General features: G+C 35.8%; 2 protein-coding genes across 3 annotated transcripts in view; one reads left to right on the top strand and one right to left on the bottom strand.

The window, feature by feature from the left end:
* The window catches only part of pnpla7b (patatin-like phospholipase domain containing 7b), a 29,567-nt gene extending 11,874 nt beyond the window's left edge, over positions 1 to 17,693 (bottom strand). The window contains exons 1-25 of the mRNA XM_056457757.1: positions 17,449 to 17,693; positions 16,353 to 16,396; positions 15,887 to 15,955; positions 15,704 to 15,788; positions 15,477 to 15,559; positions 13,936 to 14,024; positions 13,724 to 13,864; positions 13,447 to 13,606; positions 13,264 to 13,344; positions 13,019 to 13,147; positions 11,425 to 11,505; positions 11,171 to 11,333; positions 9,938 to 10,024; positions 9,762 to 9,838; positions 9,508 to 9,663; positions 7,439 to 7,516; positions 7,151 to 7,356; positions 6,131 to 6,262; positions 5,007 to 5,130; positions 4,291 to 4,404; positions 3,795 to 3,870; positions 3,572 to 3,721; positions 2,711 to 2,774; positions 1,293 to 1,461; positions 898 to 1,080 (exon numbers count right to left, since the gene is read on the bottom strand). Coding sequence (XP_056313732.1) covers positions 898 to 1,080; positions 1,293 to 1,461; positions 2,711 to 2,774; positions 3,572 to 3,721; positions 3,795 to 3,870; positions 4,291 to 4,404; positions 5,007 to 5,130; positions 6,131 to 6,262; positions 7,151 to 7,356; positions 7,439 to 7,516; positions 9,508 to 9,663; positions 9,762 to 9,838; positions 9,938 to 10,024; positions 11,171 to 11,333; positions 11,425 to 11,505; positions 13,019 to 13,147; positions 13,264 to 13,344; positions 13,447 to 13,606; positions 13,724 to 13,864; positions 13,936 to 14,024; positions 15,477 to 15,559; positions 15,704 to 15,788; positions 15,887 to 15,955; positions 16,353 to 16,391 — 2,736 coding nt within the window. The 5' untranslated portion in view covers positions 16,392 to 16,396; positions 17,449 to 17,693. The remainder of the gene's footprint in view (positions 1 to 897; positions 1,081 to 1,292; positions 1,462 to 2,710; positions 2,775 to 3,571; positions 3,722 to 3,794; positions 3,871 to 4,290; positions 4,405 to 5,006; positions 5,131 to 6,130; positions 6,263 to 7,150; positions 7,357 to 7,438; positions 7,517 to 9,507; positions 9,664 to 9,761; positions 9,839 to 9,937; positions 10,025 to 11,170; positions 11,334 to 11,424; positions 11,506 to 13,018; positions 13,148 to 13,263; positions 13,345 to 13,446; positions 13,607 to 13,723; positions 13,865 to 13,935; positions 14,025 to 15,476; positions 15,560 to 15,703; positions 15,789 to 15,886; positions 15,956 to 16,352; positions 16,397 to 17,448) is intronic.
* On the top strand, positions 17,171 to 19,822 carry mrpl41 (mitochondrial ribosomal protein L41). 2 transcript variants are annotated; one of them, XM_056457763.1, is made up of 2 exons: positions 17,171 to 17,292; positions 19,249 to 19,822. In XM_056457763.1, the coding sequence occupies exons 1-2, from the start codon at positions 17,258 to 17,260 to the stop codon at positions 19,682 to 19,684; spliced, it is 471 nt and encodes a 156-aa protein (XP_056313738.1). In that variant the 5' UTR covers positions 17,171 to 17,257; the 3' UTR covers positions 19,685 to 19,822. The 2 variants fall into 2 exon arrangements, with proteins under 2 accessions (XP_056313738.1, XP_056313739.1); XM_056457764.1 differs by lacking the exon at positions 17,171 to 17,292 and adding an exon at positions 17,831 to 17,905.
* The last annotated feature ends 1,048 nt before the right edge of the window (positions 19,823 to 20,870 follow it).

Consider the following 20,870-nt stretch of genomic DNA (forward strand, 5'->3'; position numbering starts at 1 on the left):
AAAGACAAAATATAAAAACATAAAAATAAGACAAAAGAAACGACTGAAAAAATTTAAAAAGGCTATTAAAATGTTATTAAAAAGCCAAGCTAAATAAGTAGGTTTTTATGAGAGATTTAAAAATAGATAGTGATGGAGCCATTCTAATCTTAAGGTGCAAAGTGTTCCATAACTGAGGACCCGCCACAGAGAAAGCTTTGTCCCCTCTAAGTTTCAGTCTGGACTGAGGAACTAAAAGAAGATTTTAAACACTTGATCTAAGAGATCTCACGGGAGTGTAAAAATGCAACAGCTCTGAGAGGTAGGTTGGGGCTAGATTGTGAAGGGATTTAAATACCAGTAAAAGCACTTTAAAATCAATTCTGAATTGGATGGGCAGCCAATGGAAGAACCTTAGAAGAGGGGTAATGTGGTCATATTTCCTACTATGAATACAAATTATTCTAGCAGCAGCATTTTGAACCAACTGAACGCGAGAAATTTGAGATTTAAAATGCCACAGTGAAGTGAATTGGAGTAGTTACTTAATAAAAGCGTGGATAGCCATCTCTAGTGTGGCGGGATTTAAGAAATGCTTGACTTTATACAACAAGCGCAGTTGAAAAAAACTGGAGCCAATAACCGAACTGATATGTTTGTCTAGTTTCATTGACTCATCAAGGATCAATGTATCTCATCAAGTAAGGTGTACCTAAAAAAGTGGCTGGTGATTGTATTATCTACTTGCTTGGACAAAATTCTGGCAAACATAAATTTTACTTCGGAGAGTGTGAAAATATGGTTTTATTTCTTCGGCACCAGCAACCTTTAGAATCCATTGGAAAATTACATTTTCCTTTGGCTTGATAATAGCATTCACTTTTGCAATAACACTAGAATGGCAGCATATTTTGGTACCAATTTGGGCAGACTCCTCCTGGAAAAGACCCTGTGAGGACAGGACAGGTGCAGATGCCGCGAAATCCAACTGCGCATGTTGAGCCATTCTACAGTTCCAGCGGGTGGAGGTCCGTCCTCACGGTGCAGCAGAACCAGCTGCTTCTGAGCTCTCACAGCACTGCTCTCCAGCATACGCTCCAGCTTTACACCACAAACACAGCCAACAAGCTCAGTTTACCAAATAACCTCATAGAAACACATGTGCAGAATTAATTCAATTACTGTACATATAAGCACCTGTGAGGCAACTCATCTGATTTAAAACAAATCATTTTTTATCAGGTTACTGATATGACTGGAGGTTGACCAAATCTAAGTTTGCATCAACTTAAAAACATTTAATAACAATTCACCTCTCCCACTGTGGGCTCTTGTTCTCCCAGACCCACGATGATGATGCAGTCTGCCTGGCGGATGCACCGTTGAGTCCACGGAGTCAGAGAACAATCAGATTGATATAAAACAATGCGGTGGATGTCCTCTTGTTGACCCAGCCAGCTTGACAAACGATACTCATGAACACTGACAAGAAAATAATATAGAATCAAATAACCAGTACATCAGAGGAAATCAAAAGACAACGTTTGACTAACGTGACCGAGAAAAACATACTCTGGTTCCCAATTTGCACACATTCAACCATAGTTTATAAACAGCACGTCAAATGCGATGTATGCTTTCCAGTCAGTGTATTTACAAACTGTGCATCTTTTTCAGTCAGCGTTGACCATGATTATTTGCAGTTCTCTTGTTGACTTCTACTGAGGAGGTTAATATACTGGGGCCAGAAACCATAGCAGCACCCCTGATTGTGACAGAAATCAGCATCTTTCAAATTTGGAAAAGACATGAGAGACTATTTTTGACTTTGAAATTTGTGGATTGTTTAGAGCCTGTGCACAAAGTGTTTGTTTTATAGAGCAATTTGTCTTCCTTGCATTTTTTGTTCAGTTTTTGTTAACAACTTAGTGTTGACATGTTGGGAACAGTGTGCATAGAGTAAACATTATTTTTATTCAGCACAGACAATGTAGTTTTGGTACCATATGTTTTGTTGTTTGGTTTTAGAATAATCAGGAAGTTAATTGGCTAAACAAAGTAACAAATTCAAAAGTCAGCCCTTATAATGTTTTCAAGGAAATTAAATTAGCTAAATGTATCACTTGTATGTAATTATTCCACATTATCAAAAGTGTTCTGTGAAATTAATGAATTTATGATGATAACTTATTGCCAGAGCCGTGATGCCTTTACACAATGTTTTGGAAAAAATTAAGAGACCACTTGAAATGTTCAGTTTCCCAGATTTTTTTTATTAACCCTGATTTTCAATCACAAAAAATAAAACCCTTTACTGTATTATTGTCATGTTTCTAACAAAAACATCCTATGAATATATATATATTTATAAAATCTAAAATAAATGATTAATAAATTTATAAATAAATAAATGAAAAAAAAAAAGAAAAAAAAAAAAAAAAAAATATATATATATATATATATATATATATATATATATATATATATATATATATATAAATAAATATGTATATATATAGACTTATTTATTACATTTATTTTTTTTATTCTTGATAGAATTGAACAAATATACATTTTTGACTCAAACCTACACTGATAAGTCTCACACTTAAATTGGTCTCTCAAATGGTCTCTTAATTTATTTATATGCCTGTACATACTAAGAATCATCAATGAAGTACATGTTTTTTTTTTTGTTTTTTTTGCATATCATGCATCTATTATTTCTCACCTGTCCAAGGCTGCAATCCCCAGGCGCTGTCTGATAATGTCACTGGTTAGAAGCAAAGTGGGGCCTATTCAAACCAATGAACACAGTTACCAGAGTTAACATAGACTACGTTTACATGGACATCAGTATTATCTCATTATTTAATCTAAATAAGACTATAATATAATTAAGATGTTTACATGAGCTGCTTTTTGAATGTACCTTTCATGATCCCATTTTACATGTTATAGCACATAATTCGATTAACGTCATTGCGTCACCACACTATCCACATTTCATCTGGAGTTTCATGTAATTTAGGGTGTTTCAGTTTTAATTTGTCAACTTTAACTGCAGTTTGGCACATTCACTTTCATTCAGGAACATTTCATGCATGCCCCCAGTGAAATGAGATATTGTAAGAGAGTATGAACTGCTGGAAGAGTGTAGTTTTAATGGAACTGGATACCGCACGCTGTATGGGAAAAAAAACCTCTGCATTTTGCGATGCAGCTGTTTGTGGTCCTTCACTGACGCGGTAGGTGCAGAGAATAGTGTCAAACAGCCGTGTGTGTATAGACTATCCTGTTGCAAAATGCTGTGAAAATCCTACATGATGGTAATAGTATAATTAAGTGTTTAGATGTTTGTACTGCACTTCAATAATGTGACTAAAATCTGAAAAATACTCCACGTCTTAAACTGATTTCTGTTTAGTTTGATTTATCAAAAAAAATCACTGTTTACGTTGTAGACTCTTAATCAGAGTATTGTCTTAATCACATTAAAATTGGATTATTGGTGTTCAGGTAAATGTACTCATAGGTGTTAGCTGAATTTAGAGACAAATTAAACAGGAGGAAAAAAAAAGACTATGCATACCAATTGCACTTAGAGCATGCTGCAGCTCCAGCGTGAAGGCAGTCAATGGCACTTCCTCAGACACAGGCAGAATAGTGACCGTTGACAGATTGGCAGCTGGATTACCTGCGTCCCACTTACTGGTTGGAGTGTGAAAACCCAGACTGCGCACTGTGGAGATCATCATCAATGGGGTGAAAATACAAAGCACAAGCGCACACAGAAATGTTTCACAAACACACACCCGAGAGTGGACCATTCACTTGCTGCATGTTCCCCAAGATTTTCTGGCCAAGAAGATGAATCAGACGAGTCACAACCTATGAACGAGTTTCATGTGTCAATATACTGCACATATACACTGCAAAAAACACTTTCCATACTTCGAGATTTTTTAGTCCAAATATCTAAAACTGTTAAAATCATTTTGTAAACAAGCAAAAATACTGTCTTGATTCCAGAAAAAAAATATACCAAAATTAAGTGAGTTTTAATTAAAACAAGCAAAATAATTTGCCAATGGGGTATGCAAACAAAATTTATTTCAAAGCAAAAATTAGATGAACATAAGATTAATTTTGACTAATTATTTCTGAAAACAAGACAAAATACTTGTCTAGAAAAATAAAGAATTTTTGCATATATCACTAGAAACAAGACAAAAAAGTAAGAAAAAGCATTTTTTTGCAGTGTAACAGAATATTGTGAAATGTGTTGACGAGTGTTTTATATGGTCTAACCTGTGGGTATTTTCTCTTAATAGAATTGAGAGCGCCTTCAGGCAGTTTGGCCAGTTCAGAGTCCCGGACTGCGTGGACTGTAGTGGCTCTGTTCAGATGAGTCAAAGCTTCCACCTACACCAACACACACTGATGAAAACTACAGCAGCATTTGTTCAAAAACCCTGCTAACTGATTTGAAATTATTGTCTTTGCTTTGATTAAATACTTATCAAAGTCATTTTATAATAGGCAATATTTACTGCAAATCAGTAGTAGGGGGTATTATCAAGAAATGCTAATTCTAGAGAGTATTTAATTGCACAAGTAAGTTCATTTATGTTTGCATCCCATAAAACGAGAAGGGCAATTTTACCCTGGAGAGAAATAACACACACTTTAAAAATATCATCTAAAAGTGTCAACTTTTATAAGCATATTGTCATATCAGACTAAGAGACACAAAACTCAAGTTGAAAGAGTTTGTTCATTCATTCGTTTTCCTTCAGCTTAGTCCCTTATTTATCAGGGGTCACCACAACGGAATGAACTGCCAACTTTCCCAGCATATGTTTTACACAACGCTTGCCCTTCCAGCCGCAACCCAGTACTGTGAAACACCCATAGACTCTTACATTCACAGACGCACTCATACACTACAGCCAATTTAGTTCATCCACGCAAACTGTAATAAATAATAAATATGTAATAAAAAACATATATTTATAACCACTCACAACACCGATGAGGTCTCCCCGTCCATACTCTCCAGCCAGCTCTTTCTTCCCATCATCCTTCATGATGACAGAACGCAAGCGCCCACTCAGAACAATGAAAGTGCTGTCTGACTTATCACCTTGTCTGAGAAAGACAAAAGCAAAACAATACATGCAATAACTACATGCACTCTCAAGTTAAGTCAGAGAGATCTGATACTGAGAGACTACACTACCTGACAAAAGTCTTGTCAATCCCAGTCGTGAGAGCAAAAAATAATAACTTGACTTTTAGGTGATCATTTGGAAAAGTGGCAGAAGGTCGATTTTTCCTGTGAATTATCTATTGAACTACATCCCAATCATCACAAATACTGCAGAAGACCTATTGGAACACGCATGGACCAAAGATTCTTACAGAAATCAGTCAAGTTTGGGGAAGGAAAAATTATGGTATGGGGGCGTGCGAGAGATCTGCAGAGTGGATGGCAACATCAACAGCCAGAGGTATCAAGACAATTGTGCTGCCCATTACATTACAAACCACAGAGGAGGGCAAATTCTTCAGCAGGATAGAGCTCTTTCTCATACTTCAACCTCCACATCAAAGTTTCTGAAAGCAAAAAAGGTCAAGGTGCTCCAGAATTTGCCAGCCCAGTCACCAGACATGAACATTATTGAGTATATCTGGGGTAAGATGAAAAAGGAGACATTAAAGATCAATCCAAAGGATCTTGATGAACTCTGGGAGTCCTGCAAGAATGCTTTCTTTGTCATTCCAGATGACTTTATTAATAATGTTATTTGAGTCATTGCAGAGATGTATGGATGCAGTCCTCATGGGAGTCATACACAATATTAATTATTTTCCCACTGCACCACTGAATTATATTCTATATTGTACATTATTTCTATTAAGTGACAAGACTTTTGTCTAAGCTAAGTCAGACCTTACTGTCCTAATTAAATTATTTAAAATCAAGGCATGATCATATTTTATTTGGGTAAAATAAGCGTAATCTTGAGACATTTCCCTTTCATATAAGCCACTGCTGATACCAAATGATCAACTAGAAGTCAAGTTATTATTTGTTGATAGGAGACAAGACTTTTGTCAGGTAGTGTACATGGGAATGTGTGCTGACCTGTAGACAGCTCGTCCAGCCTCCAGTGCCATCCAGTCCAGAGCAAAGTCGATCTGTCGGACGAATGAGGAGACCCTCCGCACCACTGTGTGAGCTACATTCAACACCACTCGAGGCTCGGCACGCATTATCCTAGCATCCAAGTCACACAGTTTACATGGTAAACAGTGTTCAGACATTTTAAACAAAGTGTTTCTAATAGCTGTTCATTTAATTCTGTTTATTTTTTTATATTATTAGTGGGTTATGACCAAAGAAAAAAAAAAGTAGTTCATATTTTGGTAACACTTTAGTTTAGCTCACATTTCACGGTATTAACAAAACATTAAGTAACACTGCTAGCTTAATAAACTACTAATTAGCTGTTTAGTAATAGTTAGTAAGGTAGAAGTTGGGTTTAGGTTTTGGGTAGGATTAGGGTTGCAGAAAAAGATCATACTTTATAACTACAAATGAACATTCATTCATTTTCTTTTCGGCTTAGTCCCTTTACTAATCTGGGGTCGCCACAGCGGAATGAACCGTCAACTTATCTAGCATATGTTTTACGCAGTGGATGCCCTTCCAGCTGCAACCCATCTCTGGGAAACATCCATACACACTCATACACTACAGACAATTTAGCCAACCCAATTCACCTGTACCACATGTCTTTGGACTGTGGGGGAAACCGGAGCACCCGGAGGAAACCCACGCGAACGCAGGGAAAACATGCAAACTCCACACAGAAACGCCAACTGTGCCAACCAGCGACCTTCTTGCTGTGAGGCTACTAATGAACAGTTACTAACAAATTAATAGGTAGGTAATAAGTCAGTAGTTAATAGCACGAATTGTGACCTAAAGTATTACCATCAAATCAAACATTTTCCCCTTCATTTAACCAAAGACTATAGAATATCCCTTAAACGGACTTTGATTTAACACAGTGGAGATGTGCATTATGATACATCTTTTCATACAGCTGCGAATCAGTACAGAAATTTCTATTGCCCTGTGTAAAATTTGAACATTACATACTCATAGAAGTGTGTTTTGGAGATAGACAGGAAGCAGCAGTCACGCTGAGCGCGCACAGAAAAGATGAGAGGCTCTCCAGTGAGAACGGCCAGGTGGCCCACCATCTCTCCAGGGTGGGCCACAAACAGACACGATTCCTCTTCTCTGTCAATCAGTCTCTGGTACACATGAAGCGTTCCAGAGATAACAAACTGCACGCTTACATCCTGTCTCACACACAAAAGACAAAGGAATTGACTTAATATAGTTAAATACACCATTAATATAGCTAACAATGTTCAAAAGTACCTGATCTCCCTCACTCGCAACCACAGAGCCAGCCTTCACTTGTCTCAGCGTCACCCGATCTTCCAGAAGATTGGGATCCTAGTGTTTAAAAATAAATACTTAAGAATGAAAATCAATGATCAATCGATATTCCAAATATAATAGTCATTAACTGTTCTGATTTAAAAGAACATTATATTTATAATATACACTTAATACACCGCATTAAACATGTACACATAGACATCACATCTATACTATGTCAGTGTTTCCCAACCCTGTTCCTAGAGGCACACCAACAGTACATATTTTGGATGTCTCCCTAATCTTACCCATTCATTTGAGGTTTTAGAATCCCGTCTAATGTTCAGGTGTGGTTAATTAGAAAGAGATTGAAAATGTGTGCTGTTGGTGTGCCTTCAGGAATAGGGTTGGGAAATACTGTACTATATAACAGCAGGCTAACTACGTTTTTAATGTAATAACTTTATCTGTCAAAAGCTATTAGTTACAAGTAAATTAGTTAAAGTAATTTGTAACTAACAAAGATATGGTAACTAAGGCTATGTTCACTCTGCAGGTAAATTTTGCTCACATGTGATTTAGATCTGCTTTTGTCATGACAGTGTGAACAGCCCAAACGCATGGAATCTGATCTTTTCAATTCAGATTTGTGCCACTTTCATATGTAGTATTAAATCAGATACAGATTTGATGTTTTGCAATGTGACAGCAGTGCGAGTGGTTATGTAGGATTTAATTTGACTTTTACACAATCTTCGATCGACATGCGTCATCATTCTGTGCTGCAAACATAATCTACTCCTCAGCAGCATAGTTGAATAGCACACAGGGCAAATACTTTACTATAAAAAGTTGGTTGTTCAATTTGAAAAAAAATTTGAACGCAAAACTGGCGCTTGTTAACCAATCATTAACCATTAACCTTTTAAAAAATATTGTTCAGTTAGATTTAACATGAAAAATATGTCCATAAAAATTGCATAGGCCTATATAAAATTTATAAAACACATAGGCCTACATAAAATAGCTATTAATTCCTTCATTTTTCACTTTATTAATCTGGGGATGCCACAGCAGAATGAACCGCCAACTTATCCAGCATATGTTTTACGCAGCAGATGCCCGTCCAGCTGCAACCTATCACTGGGAAACATCCATACACACTCATTCTCACCCATACACTACCAACAATTTTAGTTTACCAAATTTACCTATACCACATGTCTTTGGACTTGTGGGGGAAACCGGAGCACCCGGAGGAAACCCACGCAAACACGGTAAGAACATGCAAACTCCACACAGAAACGCCAACTGACCAAGCAGAGGCTTGAACCAGCGACCTTCTTGCTGTGAGGCGACAGCACTACCCACTGCGCCACCGCGTTGCCATAAAATAGCTATATTTCACTTAAATAATTGAAACATTTACAGAACCAAATATGAAAGGCCATGATATGAAAATGATACGAATATGAAAACTCTGCCTTGACAGTTTAATCTGCGGCTGTTCGTTAACCCTTGATGAGTTGACCACACCGGTGGTCAGAAAGACACAAATCACAAATTATCAGTGTTTTCAAACACTAGAAACCTAATTTTTTGTTTCAAATACCGAAATACACATTAGTAGTAGCAGAACAACCCTTTACGGTTCATGAAATACACCACGGTTGTCTGTGAAAAGGGCAATAATCATATTAATCCTAATCTGACAACGTGCTTACTTCATACAGTAAACACATTGTGTGCATAATTAAACATTTTGTGCTGTCCGTATCTGTACTTTTGCGCATGCGGGTCAGTTTAGGACTATGATCTGTTCACACTGCAAATCTGATATTAGCCACATTTATAACAACAATGTGAACAGCTATGCTAAAAAATCTAATCTGAGAAAAATAAATCAGATTTGAGCACTAAGCCTTGCAATGTGAACGTAGCGTTTCTGAATTTGATTGTAATGCTATAATGTGCACCTTTTGTAAAGTTGCTTTAAAACAACAATTATTGCTAAAAGAGCTACAAAAACAAACTTGTATTGAATTGAATAAATTCTGCGGCTTGACCTGGAGCTGGATAATCTTTAGCAGGTCCCTCTTGGCAGCTTGGAAAATGGCATTAACTTTACAATGGTTGATGTGGCTGAAGTGCCCTCCGGTGTCCGAGTAGTGAAACACGGCTGAAGGGGAATGCTGCATTGTCACGGACTTCTTCCTGATTGACTGAATGAATGACAGGCAACCATTATGTTAGATGTACAAAATATGAACAAATCTGAGGACAGGTTTTGGAGTCTTATTTGAATGTGATGTCAATGTACCTTCTGAATGGCAATAGGACTTGAAGGGGCTTCCTTGCTTGATCTGTCAAAGGTCATATTGTGGTCGGGCGATCCAGCTGTCAATTAAGAACACATTACCACATTCAAAATGTCCATTATTAGTTTATTCAAGCTTGAGAATCATTATATGTTTGGACAAACAAGTAAAGCCTTACCGTGTGTACTTTCTAAAGGTGTTGACAATGAGCGAGACTTCCTGAATAAAGTCGTCGGACTCTCTGTGCGATTGGGCTTTCCACCATCTGAAGTATAACAATAGAAGCAATTGAACAGAATTATACTGGAAGTCAAGCTACAAAACAAAAGTCCACAACCATCAGCCATTTTTAATAGCCATTATTATAGCAATTTTTTTTTTTTTTAACGGAGAGTTTTCTTCAATGTATTTCTTTTATTTATGATTTACTTGACATTTTTACATCTTACATTTTACAAACATATCGAACAACCCTTACAGAAACAATAATGAAACAATCATAAATACAAAAAAATACTAATAAATAAATTAAAATAATAATAAAATAAAACCCGATTACACACAACTAAATGCGGGGCAGATGTCTACATTTATGCAACAATCTCAGTGTAATTCGAGAAATGAAAGATTATAAACTGAAGTATTATAATTGTCAAGAGCTAGCAAGGGTGATCAGTCTAGATCCAACTGGAGAGTTTTAACAGAAGAAAAAAAAAAAGGCTTCCAAATTTTAACGTTCTGTTATGTCTTTGAAGGGGGCATCTAATCTTCTCTAGTTTCACAAAATACGAAACATCTTTCAGCCACCATACACCCGAGGGTGGCTGGGGGCTCTTCCAGTTTAATAAAATTACACACCAGGCAAATAATATAGGTGATGATTCTATACCTAGAGAAGTGATGGCTGAAAGAGAAATACTGAACCCCAGAATGTTAAACGCATTTCTAAACATAATAGTTTTAAAAACTCATTTCTAATAACTGATTTATTTTATCTTTGTCACGATGACAGTAAACAATATTTTACTAGATATTTTAAAATGCTAATTAAAGTGTAATTTAAAGGCGTAACTAAGTAAATTAGGTTAACTAGGCAGGTTATGGTAATTAGGCAAGTCATTGCATAATGATGGTTTGTTCTGTAGGCTATCTGAAAAAATATTGCTTAGGAAGCTAATAATTTTGACCTTAAAATATTACACTAGCAGTAAAACTTAAACGTTAAAACTTTTGCTTTTATTCTAGCAGAAACAAAACAAATAACACTTTCTGCTGATGAAAAAATATTATAGGAAATACTTTGAAAAATTCCTTGCACTGTTAAACATCATTTGGGAAATATTAGGAACAAGAAAAATAAATAAATAAACAAAAATCACAGGAAGGTAAATAATTTCAACTTCAACAGTACCTTCTCTGGACATGTCACTTGTGTCACTGTAATGACCTGAAGATCTCTGTGGGACTTTGTCAGACACGTCTTCATTTGTCTGCGAGTGTCTGCGCGGTCCTCTGCCTTGACCAGCCTCTCCTACAACACCGGCCACTGACACCAGAGGAACAGCTTGACTTTCCTGCACAGTGAGACAGTGATGGACTTTACAGCTTATATACTCTAATAAATACTGTAAAATATCTTCTGTAAGTGATTTATAAACATCTAACCGGATTGAAAAGTTCTGTGGTCAGGCCCAGATAGTTGTGAAGGGCAAGAAAGGTGACTCTCTGTAGACGCACCATGATAATCTAAAAACAACAGAAGATACAGTAGAATAAATCAAATAAATTTTGTTATTTTGAACTTTCCATTCATCAAAAAATCCAGAAATAATTATTTCATGATTTTCATAAAAAAGTTAAGTGTTTATTTGATTATAATCAGCATATTATAATGATTTCTGGTCCTGAGACAAGAAAGAGTGGAGAGAAAATCCATCATAGGTATAAATTATGTTTATTATTTATTCAATGTATGAGCAATATCACAAAAGTAGCAGTGTGACATGGCTGTATATCGGTCCTGGTGGGAGGCGTGCGGTGGGAGGTGTGCCTTTGTGTCCCACCATTGTCCATATATAGCCATATTGCACTGCCACGAGTATGATATTGCATTTATACAACAGTTCGACAGCATAATAGTGTATTTAAAAAAGAAAATCAAACGCAAAGAGTCTAAAAACCCTTTTGTATAAGGAACTACTTTCTTCAGCCATTCCTTCACATCTGCAGCTGACGTCAGAACAGCAGAAACCATTGCTACTTCACAAACATCACTTTAGAGCTAGTGTTTGAATGATTCTCTAGTGTAATGTCTAAAGTGATGACAAAACAGGTGATTTTGCTCACATTTTAAGATTATAAGGCTTACGGCATGAAATGTCATCAGTCTACAGAGCTTTCCCAGTATTTCTGTTGCAATCGGGATATCACAATAATTAACCCCGAAAAAGCCAAAGCAGCGCAAACACTACCAGATTACTGTTGTGTTTGCGATAAGGAAAAACGCTAAACACCAAAAAGTAACTCAGGGTTATACAAAGAGTGGCCAACACAAAATACAAACATTCCTGATATGCGAGTCCCATCTCACACTCAATACACTACAATTACTATGGTATAAATACAGCACTGCAACATAAAAAAAGAGAGAGATCGATTTAAAGTGTCACTTACCTGTTTAATAATGATTTGATTACATGTAGTGAGAAATTACACTGAGTTTTTCTCTTCTAAGGGCTTATTATGCGGTCTCTGTCACCATCTTGTGGATGGTCAACGTCAACCGTCTTTGCTCTGCTCAATGACAGGCTAATGGTCGCCGACGCAAAGTTTCTCCAAAATTATAAATATTTAAAATAGGCACTACCCCTATAAATAAACTACATAGTTGCAATCTAAACAACTACATTCGTGACTAAAAAAGCCTCAAAATCCATTATGTTGTCCAACAGCTGCAATATTTGTCAAACTGTAGAGTGTCCTTTGCTTGTCGCAGTATGTGGGCAGAGTAATATACAGGGTGAAGAGGCTGGATGAGTGCTGTTATTTGCAGAATATCGCACAGCTAGATTTAAGAACCAGACAGAACTGTTGTATAAATTAAAATAGAAAAAAATTGTATAACATTTATGTAATATATAAAATAAATCAATGTAATACATTGCCATATTCCTGATTTGACTACATTAATAGGCTTAACTTAGCCTTTGTGAGAATAGGAAACTCTAAAGATTTGACTTCAGTGTATTTTAGGTTATACCTGAATGACTCGGACTAGGGTTTCTGGGTATTTATCAAAAACAGACTGGAAGGCCTGAGCCGGGAGACGGAGAACAGTAGTTGGGGTAGCAGCCCTTGCAGAGACAGTTTTATATGGAGCTGGATATCCCTGCAGAATAAGGGGTTCAGAAGTGAGACATAATTAAAAACTGTGCAAGCATTAACAGATCAGAAAACAGATATTTGCACATCAAAGTGATAAAAACAAGGACAGATGAGTTTTACAGTGATGACATCGAGGATGCTGAGAAGACTGTGAACACTATCTCCAGGCAAAACATGCTTCACCACAACATCAGTCCCATCCTGAGACAGAAAAATACAAATACATTTAGATGCTCAGTAATAACATACTAAAAACGATCATTTCTTTAGTAGAACAGATGCAGAAGAATGTTTGGTTCTCACATTCTCATGAATACACAGATCGAGACGGCCATCCTGCACCACAAAGATGCTGTCATCAGTATCACCTGGGCGAAACAACCCTTCTCCTTGCTGCAGCTGAACAAACACCATATGCCGACACAGTTCCAGGAACAGAGGCTTCTCAAAATGACCCAGAACCCTGAGAGGCACACAAACCACAGACATTCAATCATCACTGCCAAACCAGGTTTTGTGCATTGCGCATTATGAATAAAGAATGAATTGCTCTTTGTTGATGATATGGCAAAGTACCAACCTCACATTTTTCAGCATATACAGGACTTCAGAAGGCAGATGAGAGTTTTGCATATCAAATTCAGTCAGATCTGCTTCCAAGAGTGAAGGCGGAGGCTCTTTGGGCTGCAGGGTTGGTGGCTCTCTTCGGATACGGAGGATTCTGATCATGAGATGGACAGGGTATCAAAACAGATTCTTTCAGATGCATGCTTTTCTTCAGTTGTGACATACTTGCGAGCTATTGATAGCACTTTTGTTCTTTTCCTGGTTCGCTTTTGAGATACTGGACCCGAGGTGGGAGGTGAGGACAAGGTCTGGACCTGAATAGCCACAAATAACAAAAGGGCAAATCTTCACGTGACTTTTGGAGGCTCTGTTTACTCTTGGTTTTAAGATATGTTTTTGTCAATCTGATCATAAGCAGACAGCTGTAAATACATGTGTGAGTAGGGTCTAAAAAACTTGAACACTTCCAGATTTAACAATATTGCTTTTATAGTGTATTTACAGTGGAAAAAAATAACACATCATGTTTTTCCCGGGAATAATATTTCTAAAGGAGCTGTTGTCATGGAATTGAACCAGATTTTGGTAAAAACCCGAACAATACAAACATAAAAATAAATCAAAACACAAAAAAATCTGAAAAATTTGTTATGCGTAATAACAATGGAATGACACAAGGGTAAAGTACTGAACTACTGAAATTTATTTAATGCTTTATATAAAAGGCTTTTTTAGTGATGGTGGCTTAAAGAGCCTTATATATGGAGAATGAAGTCACATGAATTGCCCAGGTGTGAGTGTATAAATCTTGATGGTACTTTGGGTCTCGTCTAACAAATTTGATCTAATCTTTAAATTGTCTTTTCTATTGGATTCAAGTCATGTAGCCTGGACCATTCTACAGCTTGACTTCCTTTCACTGAAAACATTTAAGAATTTCATTGGCTGTGTTTTGGATCATTGCCTTGCAGAAATGTCCACTTTGGTTTTATTTTTATCATCCTGGTAATGTAGATGTTGGACTGAAGCAGTGAATATTAATTTACAATGAGGAAGAGCAGAGGGCTGCTGAATAACTACTGAGAGATATTAGCTGCTGTCTGGGCTTGCACTGCCTTTCTACTCCTCCCTTTCTTCATGTGTTCAATACTCATTTCATTTCATTTCATTATGCATAACTTAATTTGTAAAATAATTAGACTTGTTTTCTTTGCATATTTTGGATTTCTTTGGTTGATACCAACATACAGGGAAAATTTGAAGTCAACTGCACCTTTAGAAATATGCTTTCTGAGAAAAATGGTGATGCGTTCAATACTTATTTTCCCAGCTGTATGAGGTTGAATGCTTTTGAACGACCACAAATAAAAAAAAAAAAAATAATAATAATAATAATACTCTATACCTACTGACATACAGTATTTCTTAAATTTTACAGGTCGTTGAAGCTCTCTGGTCAGACAGGGTTTAAACTTTGCTGTCAGAAATAGTACATGTAATGAAAAAAACAAGATTAAAATATAAAATTGGAAATATTTTTTGTTGTCTTGTTTCACATTCATATATAAACTGACTGACTATTTTCATTTTTTTGCATGGAAAGAACATGCAAGTCTTTACATATAACCACCATATTTAAAAAGAAATCTAGAAAGTGGTCAAATGTGGACTAGAGGAACCAGATGTTTTAATGTTTCTCCCTTGTCTACTAGTGATCTAATCAATCGAAAGCATTTTGATATCAGGACCATATTAAATACTAGTACCTTCCTCATTATCTTCCTGCCATAAAACATCACTTTGTCTCTTTTTCTGAAACGATATTTAGGACCTTCAGATTGACCTTCTCCTGAAAAAAACCCCAATACAGCTGATGAAACACTCAAATCTAAAAATACACGACACGGCATACACATACTAATCTACGTTACTAGTCTACGTTACTTTAATTAAACAAAAAAAATCCTGTAAATCATAATCATTACACACTCACCAGCCTTGTGTCTTCTGTAAAAGAATAAGGCAAAAATACTTATAAGTGAAACTGCCACTGCAGCTCCGATTAGCACACCAGTCCACTGCATTGTGAAATGAGAACAAATAAATTATGTAATATCTCTGCAAAACTATCAATATGGAAAATAGATTCACATGGGAATGAATTACTGTAATATACCATGGTGGTGTGTAACTGATCCTCGATGAAGTGTTGAACACGAGCCTTGATTTCATGACCAGATGGCACCTAGAAGAATAGATAAAAATATAACAAAAATCAAAAATCATAATTGTAGACCATGGAAAAATTACAGCCAAAAGCCACAACTGCTAAAATAAAGGTCACTGGTTGGATCTCTGGTGCCAATCTCCTCTGATTTCATCAAGGAAATTGACAATCTTTCTGTTCACAGCCTTGCTCAATCACTTCATTGGGTACATGATTTTGGACAAAGTCCAGCTTACTCTAATGAAGTTGCGCTTTTAATTAAGCTTATGTCAAGTTAGTCAAGTAGGAAAGCAGATTTATTGCAAATAAATAGCATGCATTTATTTATTTTAATTTAAAAAGCCTCATTAATACACACTTGCACTGTCTTTGGCCATTAGTTTAAAATCAAAAAGTCCACATTGAGATAACTTACCAAAGATCTGCATGTATCATCTTGTTCTTCATTTTCCATAATGTCTAGTGAAAGAAAATAGAAATAAAGACATCACTGAAAAAAAAATTATTTGAGCTGAATTTAAACAAACAAAATTAAGTTGAATTAAGTATGTTTAAATTCAGCCTAAATAAATTGTTTGCAACAATTTAGCAAAAGTAATTTTTTCAGTGTAGAAAATCTATATATAAACATATACAGCTATCAGAGATTTCTCTATTAAAGTACCCCTTTTTATAGGATGCTATACAATATCTTATTAAGTAGAATAATTAATTTAAATGAAACTGAATGAAAGACCCCTTAATTTCGGATGACCTGATGATGGGGAAATTCACAGCAATTTTTTTTTTGCGTTATCAATCCCTATAAATATTTTTGCTTAAACCTCAGAGACCCACGAAGTATTAAAAGTTTAAAATACTTTTAGAAAAGGCAGAACCCCCCAGGTCCACCACCTCCAACAAAAAAACAAAAAAACAGCAGCTCAAATTCCAAATTGTGTCATAGCACACAGTGTGAAGGGAACATCTTTGCAATTTGAAGCCCACACCATGTCACCATGGCCAAAGTGGACTCCGTTACTGACTGCTTAGAATCTAATTTAGCAAGTGTTTCACCTGTAACTTAGTGTTTCTTCACCAACATGTTTAACAATGACAACATTTCAGAAGGTACAAAAAGAACATGACAAGAGAAAAACGAGACAAAAGACTGTAAACTTCTAAACCATCTGACACAGCCAGCCTGCCCTCCCTCACTACAATGTGACACCCCGTGATTTATGATTTATGAGACCCTCGGCCAGGGAGAAAAAGTCAAACACAACACAGACGCTGAAACTTCCATTTTAAGTGCCATAATGGGTTTGTCGTTGTTTCAGGATGGGCTGCTGGATGGATGTGGCTCTGGGTCAAAGGTAAATAAACACAATCATGTTGTTTATGCACGGCTGTAAACACGTAATGCAAACACAAACTGTTGATAACTGTAACTATCAAATAAACGCAATACGCGACTGTATAACGCGGAGACACTTCACGCGAATAATGTCAACAAAAAGATGAAAGAATACCTTGGCCGCAGCTTTTCCAAACTCTGTTTTTGTCACTCTGTGCACTTTGGAGTCTCCCAGGGATTCCATTCACAATGTCAGTCTCCTACAGATAACACGTGTTGCCAGACCAAGCACGAAAAACGATTAAAAAGGACTTGCTTAGACGTACATTTTACGTATTTTTTCTTTATTCGTCAGAATGATAGAAATCTCTCAACACGGTAATGGATCTGATTAAAATTGTACTAAAAACGTTTTTCTATATACAAGTTGAGTAAAGTACAAGGTAAAAAAGCCAAAGCGTCTTAAAAACATGCGGACATGGCAACATGGCCAATGCAAAATCGTGTATCAGTATTCGTTTGCCCTATTGGTGGGTGCTTTGCTGATTTGACCAATCACCGCTGGCTTCCTTTTTACGCTCAACGTGGGAATACAGTGAGCTTCTTGAACAAGCGATAGCACTCGATTCAAGGTTAGTATGCGTTTGATTGATTATTTCATCAGGTTTATTTACTTTATATGTGGCATTATATTCACGGTTTTATCGTCATGTCTGAACAGATAAACTGTAACTCTGAAATAGCTTTCATTCTTCATTTTGAGCCAGCATTTTTGAAGCATGGAATGCAACGAGACGACCTTTAACGTTATATGCTATAATTTTGCTACCATTCTTTGTTGTTTGTTTCAAAGAAACAAACTTTATTGACAAGCTCTGGTTTTATTAAATATCAACAATGTTTACATCCCGTTACAATATATCTATATAGATGCACATGGATCATTAGCATCTACAGTTATTACAGTAAAATCGTAGATTGAGGTAAAGTTGGTTTTATATTTACACATTCTTACTTTCTCCTTAATAATATACCTTAGGTTATTTTCTGGAAGTGTTCTTTGCAAATTCTAAATAGGGAAATCACATAAGCAGCCAACGACTGTTAGTAAGTAAGCATTAGTAAGTATTTGTAAGACTATTATAAGTACAACACTGTTGAGTCAATTAAATAGTGCTAATGTTGTTTTTAAGCCATAATTACATGCGATTTCAGACCGAATGTTTAAAGTAGCATGGTAAACTATATGGAGACCGTTAAAATGAACGAATGTGCGAATATAAAACCAACTTTGCCTCAATAAATCGAAGTTCATTTTGGATTTCACTTGATTAATTTGTGGCAAGGTTAACTGCTATTAATGCTGTTATTTTGAAACTATTAACAGAAATCTTGTTGCTTGTATTAACATATCATGCAAGTTAACGTTAGTGTAAAAATACAGAAATGGTGTTAAAATGTGTAACAAGTTATTTAAATAATAAGTAGTGTTCTGTTATTTTATAACATTATTTCTGTAAGTACATTTAAAACAGTGAGATTACAGTTGCAGAAATTATTTTATTAAAATGGTTAAAATGATTATAGAACATTACTGAAACAATGACTTGCGCAACACAAAATATTAAAAAGTTATTACACACACACACATATATATATATATATATATATATATATATATATATATATATATATATATATATATATATATATATATATATATATATATATATATATATATTATAATAGAATAATAAAATGGGTAATTTTATTTCAACATTTCTCATTTTAAATATTTAAGCAACTATTCAATATTATAATATTTCTGTAATGTAATTAAATAGTAAACAACTATATATAAATTTTTTAACAAGGAATATCATGAGATTGCTTATTACATCATTAACCTAATTGCTTAATAATTATATATAATTAATAAATAATATAAATAATTCAAATAGTTCCCTCCAATCAGGTCAGTGGTGCAGATAAACCACTTTGAAATGGGGGTGCTGTCGGCGCTGTCGCGGGGGTTTGTGAGAGGAGCGGACCGAATGGCGGAGTGGACTAGTAAACGTGGACCCAGGACATTCTATAAGAGCCGTGGAGCGAGACCCACTGGGATAGTCACCTCCAGCAGAAAGTTCATACCCATTCAAGCCATGATCCCAGAGTTTGTGGTGCCCAATCTGGAAGGATTTAACCTGAAAGCCTACGTGTCCTACAAGACCCCAGCAGGGACGGAGGAACCCATGACCCCAGAGAAGCTCTTCAATGAAGTGGTGGCCCCGCAGATCAAGAGGGACATCGAGGAAGGAGTTTTCAGTGAGGACAATCTGGAGAAATACGGACTGGAGAAAACACAAGAGGGGAAGCTCTTCAAGCTGCACCCCAAGAACTTTGCACGTTAAGTGGACTTGATTTATGTTGGACTGTAAACAAGTGTGATGTTCTGTTCAGATTTATAAAGAATAGAAGACATTAAAGAGTTAAAATTATTTTGTAAGTCTCTCTGTGAGTAAATAATTAAAATATGCTGGAATGAAAAATGTTTGTTTTGGGATCTGTGGAAATGTTAAAGTCCCCAAGAAATCAAAACTAACCATATGACTTTGTTAGCTCATATTGCCAGTTTTGTGGTGAACAATTCAACTGTGTGTCATTAAGAAAAAAAATATTTGCCTTTCTAATCTTTAACTGAAATCTGCAAATGCACTTCCTGTTTTTTTTTTTTTCAGGTAAATTGTCGCATTACATCTGTCTGAGGTAATGAGCATGGCTAACATATTTACCCACACTGCTCCAACTGTCAGTTTTGAAAACAAACAGAAATAGTGAGGAGAAGTCTGTTAGGTTGTAATAACTCTCCCCAAACCCTTTTCCCCATCTTTCTGACTGAAATGCCTACTTTTCTACATCCAATTATCCCATGGTAGAAAATCAAGCCACGCCCACTCATGTCATTTAATATTCTGTTTGTCTAGAACTCTAGAAACTGCGTCACAATACGAAAAATATAATAGTTGCAGCTTTCAGTTCATGGGGACTTCAATAGAGTGAAAAAATTTGTTAACATTAGTAAATGCACTGTGGTGTGGCTGAACCAGCATTAATAAAGGCTTTCAATCTAAATTTACAGCATATCCACAGAGTCTTAAAGTCTTAAATTGCAAAATCAAAATTGTAAAAAGTTTTTAAAATTTAAACATTTTAAAAAGGCCTTAAAGTCTTAAATTCACTGAAATATTGGGTTGTAGGTCTTAAATAATTTTAAGCTGGTCTTAGACAGAGGAAACGGCCATAAAAGTGTACCGTACCACTCAGTGGAAACGGATCATTGATAATTTTCCTGTCCATGTAATTCACCCAATCAGGCCAACATCCATCAAATCACATTCACTCCATCTCAATACAAATTAACAAAAGTTTATTACCTCTTATTCATTGCGTTTAATTATCTCCCTTTTAATAATTTTTTTTTTTTAATGGAGCCATTACAAAAAATTAAGCACTGTGCAAGTCTGAAATTTCATTCATAAAGGTCTTAAAAAGGTATTAAATTTGACTTGATGAAACTTGTAGAAACCCTTATTTAGA

This window comes from Danio aesculapii, chromosome 5 (assembly GCF_903798145.1).
Source record: "Danio aesculapii chromosome 5, fDanAes4.1, whole genome shotgun sequence".
Taxonomy (NCBI): domain Eukaryota; kingdom Metazoa; phylum Chordata; class Actinopteri; order Cypriniformes; family Danionidae; genus Danio; species Danio aesculapii.